This window comes from Rhinopithecus bieti, unplaced genomic scaffold, assembly GCF_001698545.2.
Source record: "Rhinopithecus bieti isolate Rb0 unplaced genomic scaffold, ASM169854v2 scaffold_73419, whole genome shotgun sequence".
NCBI classification, from domain to species: Eukaryota; Metazoa; Chordata; class Mammalia; order Primates; family Cercopithecidae; genus Rhinopithecus; species Rhinopithecus bieti.
Window position 1 is genome coordinate 2,281 of NW_016827040.1, and position 10,120 is coordinate 12,400.

General features: G+C 57.8%; 1 protein-coding gene across 1 annotated transcript; it reads left to right on the forward strand.

The window, feature by feature from the left end:
- Positions 1-505: 505 nt before the first annotated feature.
- Positions 506-9,036, forward strand: LOC108523195 (ATPase family AAA domain-containing protein 3C-like; the record flags this gene model as incomplete). The annotated part of the gene is made up of 9 exons (XM_017863718.1): positions 506-580; positions 1,548-1,627; positions 1,862-1,931; positions 3,658-3,813; positions 4,487-4,534; positions 4,802-4,927; positions 5,236-5,360; positions 6,165-6,260; positions 8,922-9,036. Coding segments are annotated over exons 1-9 (891 nt in total), but the record flags the coding sequence as incomplete, so codon positions are not given.
- Between the last annotated feature and the right edge of the window lie 1,084 nt (positions 9,037-10,120).

Here is a 10,120-nt window from a genome sequence, read left to right on the forward strand (position 1 = left end):
CGTGCTAGCAGCAATGCTGCTCTTTATGCACTAAAAAGATTTATAGAGATGTTTGCATATGCATATCAAGGCACTTTTCCTTAAACTTATGTCACAGAGATCTTTATTCATATGTCTTACTACTGACCTTCTCCCAAGATGATCCTATTATCATGCCACTTCCCTTTTTCTAAGATGGTGAAGATAATGATCAATAAATACTAAGGGAACTCAGAGACCCGTGCCAGCATGGGTCCTCTGTATGCTGAGCGCCGGTCCCCTGGGCCCACTTTTTCTTCCTCTATAGTTTGTCTCTGTGTCTCATTTCTTTTCTCAAGTCTCTCGTTCTACCTACAGAGAAACGCCCACAGGTGTGGAGAGGCAGGCCACCCCTTCAGGCAGGGCTGGGGGCTTTGGGGTCCAGGTGTGGCTGTGGATTCCAGAAAGCCCCCTGCCTGGTGTGCATGCCTGCCCAGTCATCCGTGTATCCTAATACCTGCCCTCCATGCCTCTGCACCCACAGGCCATGTCGAAGGACACCGTGAATCTGGTGCAGATGCAGGAGCCAACTTTGCAGCCAGAGCAACAGTTCAAGCTCAAAGTGAGTGGGGCCGGTGTGTGTGGGGAGTCCGGCGTGCATAGGCGGTTTGGGCGTTGAGATTGGTGGGCTACTGCCGGTGGGTAGGGCCAGGGTGTGTACATGGGCAGCAGTGGGGCCCAGGGCTGAGCTTGGGAGCCTCATTCCAAGGGGAGGTGAGAGACGCTGCTGCAGTGCCACCCGAGAGGGAGGACCAGTATTGGTGAGGGTGTCTGGTTGTCTGGAGGGCCTAGAACTTCTTGACATTCTCACCTCATTTGTTTGATTTTTTCTATTTTATTTATTTTGAAACGGAGTCTCCTTCTGTCACCCAGGCTGGAGTGCTGTGGTGTGATCTCAGCTCACTGCAACCTCCACCTCCCGGGTTCAAGTGATTCTCCTGCCTCAGCCTCCTGAGTAGCTGGGATTACAGGCACTCGCCACCATACTCAACTAAATTTTGGATTTTTAGTACAGATGGGGTTTCGACATGTTGGCCAGGCTAGTCTTGAATGCCTGACCGCAAGTGATCCACCTGCCTCGGTCTCCCAAAATGCTAGGATTACAGGTGTGAGCTACCACGCCCGGCCCGTCGCCCTCAGTCCTGAGCTCACAGGTGGGGTTCATGTGTTGCCTGTTGTGACCATTGTAGCTTTAACGTTTAATTGGCACAAGACAGAGGCTTCCTTCAGCACAGCCTGAATCAGGGCGGTGGTGTTGGGAGGTCTGCCGCGCAATGGCCCCTCTCAGGGAAGCCGCGGTGGGGGCTGTTTTCTGCTGCTGGGGAGTTTGGGCTCCTGAAAGCAGCCCCTCAGCGACTGCCGTCCCGGCCGATGTCACCTGTGTCTGTGTCAGGCTGTGTGGCATCTGCAGGGCCCCAGGTGCCTGAGACGCTTGGAGCCCTCCCGTCCTGGGGCAGACACAACCTCTGGATTGGTGTTGAGCATTTTTCTGGTTTTAAAGGCTTTTCTCTTTTTCTGTGGCTTCTCAGCAACTTGTGAATGAGGAGAACTTACTGAAGCAGGAGGAGTCTGTGCAGAAGCACCATCAGACCTTCTTTGCGTCCATCAGGTGAGCGCTGCCCAGGCCAGCCACAGACGGGGCCCCGCAGGTGTGAGTCGCTGGTCCTAGGCGCTCTCCAGCTCTCCCAAGCCTGGCTGCTCCAGGCTGGCTCCTTGGTGGGGACACTGCCCCTCTGTCCTGGCAGGACCAGGCCGCTATGTCAGGGCCTCACCCTCAATCCGCTCTTGCTGCGCCGTGCGGATCTTCATGTCTGTCCTGGTCACACCACTGCTTCCCCCACAGGACAGCTGTCACCATGTTTGGGGAAAGATTCCGTGCCTTTGTGACAGACCGGGACACAGTGACAGCCACGGTAAACACGCGTGTCCCGGGCAGGGCTGGCAGGTGGCTGTGGGGCAGCTTGTGGGGGCCTCCTGGAACCCCGGGTCCTGGAGCTCTCCCAGCACAGAACAAGCTCAAATTGGACCTGCTGGTGGGAGCTGCTCCTCCCACCTCGAGCTGGTAGAAGAAAACGCAGTTGCCAGCCTGGGCCACACAGTGAGACCCCCATCTCTACACATGACACGTGCATGTCATCCCCGCTTCTCAGGAGGCAGAGGCAGGAGAATCACTTGAACCCAGGAGGCGGAGGTTGCAGTGAGCCGAAATCCTGCCACTGCACTCCAGCCTTGGGACAGAGCGAGGCTTTCTCTCAAAAACAAAAAAACAAAAAACAGAAGGTGACCCTGACTCCATTTTGCAAAAACCTTTATTCCTCAGAAAACCCTGAGTTTGAAGTTCACAGATTCCTCTCTGGTTACAGCCTCACTCTTGTACTCAGGCACTGACCTAGTGTGGTGGCACACCACGTCGCACACGACTGCATCCTCCGTCCCCTGCTGCCAGCACACAGTAGGTGCCTCGCACGCAGTGGGCACTTGCTCCGCCATTGTGCCGGTGCCCTGAGCTGTGACTGCAGCGCCTGCCCGTGGCGTCGCCAGTGTGACAGTGAATGTCGCAGGTGGTGTTGCCACCCGTGTTGGTGAGATGGTGTCACGTGAGGACACGAGGGAGCTGCTTAATGCACTATTGACTTCTGTTTGTATTTAGAGACAGTGTCTCACTCTGTCCCCAGGCTGGAGTGCGGTAGCACCGTCTCAGCTCACTGCAAGCTCCGCCTCCCGGGTTCACGCCATCCTCCTGCCTCAGCCTCTCATGTTGCCAGGAGTACAGGTGCAGGTCGCCATGCCTGGGTAATTTTTCTGTTTTGGTGAAGATGGGTTTTCACCCTCTTGGCCAGGCTGGTCAGAAACTCCTGACCTCAGGTGATCTGCCCATCTTGGCCTCCCAAAGTGCTGGGATTCCAGGGATAGGCCACCGGGTCTGGCATAAACGATGTGTTTTTTTTTTTTTGAGATGGAGTTTTGCTCTTGTGGCCCAGGCTTGAGTGCGATGACGCGGTCTGGGCTCACTGCAACCTCTGCCTCCCGGGCTCAAGCAATTCTCCTGCCTCTGCCTCCCAAGTAGCTGAGATTACAGGCATGTGCCATCATGCCCGGCTAACTTTTTGTATTTTTAGTAGAAATGGGGTTTCTCCATGTGGGTTAGGCTGGTCTCGAACTCTCAACCTCAGGTGATCCTCCTGCCTCGGCCTCCCAAAGTGCTGGGATTGCAGGCCTGAGCTACCATGCCCAGCCAGTGTAATTGATTGTTAAAAGAAATTAGAGATTTTGGGTTAGCCTTGTTTTCCAGGAAGAAAGTACCATTTTAGTGGCCAAGAAAGTAGCAGAGGGTGTGGCCCTGTGACATATCCGGCTGGGTCTTCCCAGGGCCCTGCTCAGCGACCCGGCTTTGCAGGATTTATGCTGCCAGTTGCAGAGAAAATGGCCCTGAGTGAGGACGCTGTGGCGGCCCCGCCTGCCTCATGTAACAGAATGACTGTGGGATTCGGGGCTGGGAATTCGGGTTCCTGTGCTGCCAGCACACAGCCCTGTGTTTCTCCCTTGGGCAGAGAGAGGGTGGGGGCAGCCCTGTGCATCTCCCACTGGTGGAGGGAGGGAGGGTGGGGCAGGCACACCAGTGCGGTGTCTCTGCTGCAGGTGGTTGGGCTGACGCTGCTGGCTGGCGGGGTCTACTCTGCCAAGAATGGAACAGCCGCCCCGGCGCGCTTCATCGAGGCTGGGCTGTTCAAGCCATTCCTGGTGACCCCGAAGTGCCGTATCACAGTGCTGGAGGCGCTGCAGCAGTCTTTCCAGGTAGCGGCGCGGGCCTGGCCCTCCCTGTGTGCGGTTTCAGGCTGAGTCCCTGTGCCCCACGAGCAGAGTCTGCCCATGCACAGCCTCCTGTCCGCACACACCCTCCTGTCCACACACACCCTCCTGTCCCTGCCCTTTCCCCGGATGAGGGGCACCCGCAGGCCACTTCATGCCTGGGTTTTCCTGTCCGGCGCTGTAGCTTAGGGGTCTGCATCAGTGAGACCCTTCCCCTGTCTGCCTCGGTCTCCCCTGCTCGGGGCTCTTGATGGGGCCTGGGAGCACATTGGGGTCCTTGCAAGTCCCGGGACTTGGGTGTGCTGCCGTGTGTCGGGGAAGCTGCTACAGGCCACGGTGTCGGGCAGTCTCCCTGAGGAGCCGCGCCGCTGGCCAGCCCCCGAGGTCCCTGCTCTCCACACGGGGGTGGTGGGGTCTCCATAGGTCACTCGGTGGGTGGTTAATGAAATAAAAGCCAATAAGGAACCAGAAAATGCCCCCAATCCCAGCAATAGTCACCCAGTCTCCCAGCGCGGCGGGGTTCCAGCTCCTGGCCAGTCCTGGCTGTGCTTTCGGGCAGCTCTGTTTTGGTGTGTTACCGAGCGTGTCTGTGCATTGGTGGCTGTGCCCTGGCTGTGGCAGGTGACCCAATGCCCTTCCCCTCCGGCAGGTCCGCCAGCAGGTCCGCCGTCGGCTCCGGGACGTGCTGGAGGGTGTTGTGCTGAGAGTAAGTCGGTGTGCCTGGGACCAGGGAGGTTCAGGGAGGGGTCCCCGGAGCTGGGCCATGCTGTGGCCCTTGTTGGCACTCGTGGTGTCACCCAGGAGCTTTCAGCTTCTGAGATGCAACAGCTTGGACCGTGCCGGGGATAGGCTGTCCGTGAGCTGGGTGGCACTGCGAGGAGTGGAGTCCACAACAGTGCATTGCCACATCCCCAGCCCCTGAGGCTTCCGTGGGCACAGAGTGTGTCCCCCAAGCCCCCGTCTTCCCCGGCAGCCCAGCCTGGAAGCAAAGGTGCGCAACATGGCCATAGCCACAAGGAACACGCAGAAGAACCCCGGCCTGTACAGGAACATCCTGCTGTACACACCGCCAGGCACCGGGAAGACACTGTTTGCAAAGGTGAGACCACCTGGCTGTGCAGGTGCGCCAGCGGCCGCTGGGGTCTCACCTTCCTGCACGTGTCTGGGGGGCTCAGTCACCTGGGGAATGGACTCCCCTTAGTCCTTTGCCCACTCTCATGTAGGGTCAGCGTGCTGTTGTGGGTAACAACGCCTCCCATCTTCCAGGCAGGGGACGTCTCCTGTTTGGCAGGCTGTGGCTTCCAGGCAGGGACGCCCGGCAGGGGCTCCACACTCCCGGTGGAGTGTGCAGGCTTTGCCGAGGCAGAGGGAACATCTGTTCTGTCTCCCGTCACTCTTCCCGTCTAGAATCTCGCCCTGTACTGTGGCTTGGACTACACCATCATGACTGGTGTGGATGTGGTCCCCATGGGGCGGGAAGGCGTGACTACCATGCGTAAGATGTTTGACTGGGCCAATAGCAGCTGGCGCGGGTGAGACATCCCCACAGCATGGACACAGGCCCTTCACTGTGGCCCAGCAGGCTGCCTTCGGGGAAGGGGTCCATGTGGCTTTCCGGGACCTCGTGGTCTTTCTGCAGCTCTGTCCTTGTGGCCACACAGGAGGCCCAGCGGAGGGTCCCTCTGAGGGAAGGTCCCGAGTCTGGACCCTGGTGGACATGAGGCCCCCAGCGTGTGGTGGCTGCCAGTGGGATACTTGGCTCAGGGCAGAAGGGAGGTGGGTGTGTGTAGGGGGAGAGGGGTCTTCACAGCTGCAGGGGCGCCTCGTGGGCACCGGCTCCTTTTGGAGAACCATTTGGAAGTTAGCTGAAGACAGCATGGCACACACCCTTTAATAGGTCCCACAGTGACCCCACTCAGGGCACAGCCTGGGCACCCTTGCGACCTCAGCTGTCCCCGTTGGCACCACGTTCCTCATGGCTGGCACCCTCCCCTCTGGTCTTTGACATTTCACTTTAGAAGATGCTGCCCCTGGTGTGGAGTCTGAGCGGCCGCCAGCGCTGCACTGGGCTGAGTGGGGTTGAAGCCTATGGGGCAGAGTCTGTCGCCCCCATGTGCCATTGGCTTCCCGGGGCCTTGTGAGGCTGGGCCGTGGTCAGCTGCCCAGAGACCAGGCTGATGGGCTTCTGTCAGACCCAGGACTTAAGGCTCCCGATAGGGCAGGGGCTGCACCCCTTGGGGATCTGCCCGCTCGGCTTGCTCCCGCCACAGCCGGATGCTGCTGTGGGCCGCTGCAGGTGTCATTCTCGCCATGCTTGGCCTCCCTCTCGTTCACAGCCTCCTGCTCTTCGTGGATGATGCAGACACCTTCCTTCGGAAGCGAGCCACTGTGAGTGTTACTGAGCCTCTGTCTGGCCACAGGGGGGTGGTGGGGTGACTGCAGTCGTCATCCTGGACCAGGCCGCAGCCCACTGCTCAATTCCTTTTTCCTTAAGTTTTGTGTGAAAACCAGCATTTTTTTTTTTTTTTTTTTGGTCAACTTAAGGTTTGGATTTTGAGGGTTGTTTTGTTTTGTTTTGTTTGTTTTGAGATGTTATCTCCAGTCTCTTGTCGGAGTGGAGTTCAGTGGCACAATCTCAGCTCACTGCAACCTCTGGTTCAAGCTATTCTCCTTCATCCTCCCAAATAGCTGCGATTATAGGCACCTGCCACCACACCCAGCTAATTTTGGTATTTTTTCTAGAGATGGAGTTTCACCATGTTGGCCATGATGGTCTAGATCTCTTGACCTCGTGATGCACCTGCCTCAGCCTCCCAAAGTGCTGGTATTACAGGTGTGAGCCACTGCACCTGGTCTATTTTTATTTTTATTTATTTGAGATAAAGTCACGCTCTATCCCTTAAGCTGGCTTGAGGTGGTGCAAACTTGGCTCACTGCAACCTCCACCTCCTGGGTTCAAGGTAGTCTCCTGCCTCAGCCCTCACAGTAGCTGGGATTACAGGCATTTGCTACCACACCCAGTTAAGTTTTTTGTATTTTTAGTACAGATCGGGATTCACCATTTTGGTCAGGCTGGTGGAGAACTCCTGACCTCAAATGACCTCCCCGCCTGGCCTCCCGAAATGCTGGCATTACATGTGTGATCCACCACCCCCAGCCATGCAGTTCTTATGTTAAGACAGGGTCTATGTCGCCCAGGCTGGAGTGCAGTGTCACGATCACAGCTCACTGTTGTCTCGACCTTTCAATCTCAAGCCGTCCTCCTGCCTCAGCCGCCCTCGTAGCCAGGACTGCAGGGGCCCAGTGCCATGCCCGGCCTTTTTTGGTTTTTGAGATGGAGTTTTGCTCTTGTTGCCCAGGCTGGTGTATGGTGGTGCAATCTTGGCTTACCACAACCTCCTCCCTCTGGGTTCAAGCAATTCTCCTGCCTCAGCCTCCCAAGTAGCTGCGATTACAGTCATGTACCATCATGCCTGGCTCATTTTGTATTTTTTTTAGTAGAGAAGGGATTTCTCCATGTCGGTCAGGCTAGTCCCAGACTCCTGACCTCAGGTGACCCACTCACCACAGCCTTCCAAATTGCTGGGATTACAGGCGTGAGCCACTGTGCCTGGACCCAGCTAATTTTCTTTTTTTTTTTTTTGAAATGGAGTCTCGCTCTGTTACCCAGGCTGGAGTGCACTGTAAGCTCTGCCTCCCAGGTTCATGGCATTCTCCTGCCTCAACCTCCAGAGTAGCTGGGACTACAGGCGTCCGCGACAACGCCGGGCTAATTTTGTTTTGGATTTTTAAGTAGAGACAGGGTTTCACAGTGTTAGCCACGATGGCCTCAATCTCCTGACCTCGTGATCCGCCCACCTCGGCCTCCCAAAGTCATGGCATAACAGGCGTGAGCCACCATGCCCGGCCGTTTTTTTGTAATGTTAGTAGAGATGGACTTTCCCCTCCTTACCCAGGCTGGGCTCAAACTTCTGAGCTATAAGAGATGCTCCCGCCTTGACCTTCTGATGTTCTGGGATTATAGATGTGAGCCCCCATTCTGAGGGAGGGTTTTTTATGTTTTTGTTTTTGTTTTTGTTTTTTTTGAGACAGAGTCTCACTCTGTCACTCATGCTGGAGTGCAGTGGTGCAATTTCAGCTCGCTACAACCTCTGCTTCCCAGGTTGAAGTGATTCTCCTGCTTCAGCCTCCCAAGTAGCTGGGACTACAGGTGTGCCACCGTGCCTGGCTGATTCTTGTATTTTTAGTGGAGACGGGGTCTCACCATGTTTGCTAGGATGGCCTCAAACTCCCTGCCTCAGGTGATCTACCCAACTCGGCCTCCCAAAATGCTACATTACGTGCATGAGCCACTGTCCCTGGCCTTGGTCAGGCTTTTNCTGGGCACGAGCAGGTCCTGTGTGTTTGGGTGGAGCCTGGGGCCTCCCCACGTTGTGCGTCCTCTGTGAGCTGCTGCCCAGAGGTCCCCAGTAGGTGGATGGTCCCATGGCCAGGCTCCCCAGCCCCTCCCAAATCCCCTAATTTTGGATTTTCTTGGTCTCCTGGGCCCCTCCAGCCCCGGTCACGTGTCACACGGAGGATCAAGTCCTGCCGGTCGGCTGTGGCCGAGTCCTCAGGCGTGTTGGGCTCGCTTGCTCAGCTGCTGCTGGTAGACGCTCCCTGGAGCCCTGGCTCAGGTCCTTCCCAGAGAGGCAGAGCTGGGGCCCTGCTGAGCCTCCGCTGCACCCGGGCCCCCGCGGTCCTGCTCCTGGCTCATGTGGCCACTCTTGACATGGACTCTGGGTCCCACATCCCTGCTCCCAGCACAGCAGGGCTCAGGCAGCAGCAGGAGTGGTGGTCCCGGCGCTGCTTATCAGGCAGGGCGAGGGTCAGCGGGGAAGCGCCACATGGGATGAGAACAGAGGCCCAGGTTGCCGGGCGGGGGCACAGCTGGGCAGTGACCAGGGCTGTGCCGCGTCCTCCCGGTGTTTCCTTTGCTCACAAGCTGCCACTTTAGATTCTCCCAGAAAGTCTCCCTGAGGCGGCTGTGAAACTCCCATTTCCCTAGCGGAGGCTCGACCAGCAGCCCCAGTGTCCTCATCCCCACTCCGCAGATTCATGCTGGTCCTGGCCAGCCGCCACCCCGAGCAGTTACACTGGGACATCGATGACATCGTCGACATGAGGTGTCACTTCGACCTGCCCCGGCAGGAGGAGCGGGAGCGCCTGGTGAGAATGTATCTTGACAAGTATGTTCTTAAGCCGGCCACAGAAGGAAAGCAGTAAGTGTCTCGCCTCACCGGCCCCTGTCCAGGGACCCTCGCTCAGGGCCCACCCCCACCCCTGCTCTCCAGATGCTCCCAGCAAGCCCTGTCTCCAGGGTGGCAACGCCTCCCTGCCCTGCGGTTTCTCACAGGAGCCCTGTGGGCCCCAAGGGTCCCTGAGGCCGCACCCAGGGAGGTGCCGCCACCCTTTCCTCATCCCCACCGGAGAACAGCCTGGTGGCGTCTCCTCGGGTTTGGGGGGCAGAGCCCACCATCACTTACAAACCTTCAATTTATTTTTTTGAGATGAAGTCTCGCTCTGTCCCCCAGGCTGGAGTGCAGTGGCATGATCTCAGCTGACTGCAACCTCCGCCTCCTGGGTTCACGCGATTCTCCTGCCTCAGCCTCCTGAGTAGCTGCGATTATAGGTGCCTGCCACCACACCCAACTACTTTTCGCATTTTTGTAGACATGCGGTTTCACCATGTTGGCCAGGTTGGTCACGAAACCCTGACCTCAGGTGATCTGCCCGCCTTGGCCTCCCACAGTGCTGGGATTACAGATGCCAGCCACTGCGCCCGGCCTCTTTTACGTTCCTCTTCGCTACATGGTGTGTCTAGGACTGGGGAGGGCTGTGAGGAAATCCTGTGCCTGGCCACCCTCAGGCCCTGGCAGTGAGGGGAGGTGACATGGAGTGTTGCTCTGAGACCCCCACGTTGGGATTCGAGGGAGACGCTCCTCATGAGAGCCCCGTGTCGGGACTGGAGAGGATCGTCATGGTCCCCTGCTGGCTGCTGGCCTGGCCTTCCTCCAGCTGCCATGCCTGGCCCTGGAGCCTCGCGGCTCCGGCTGCACTTGTACCCTGAGGCCTTCAGGCTCCCTGTCGCTGGTGGTGGGTGCAGAAGGCACAGTGGGCAGAGCCCTCCAGGTGATGAGGGTCCCTGGTGCTGCACGCTGGCTGCCTCAGGAGCACTCCAGATGAGCACAGGCTGCTCCACCTCTTGGTGTCCCCAGGTCCGGGATTTCTGAGTCCTTCTGTGCACCTGACC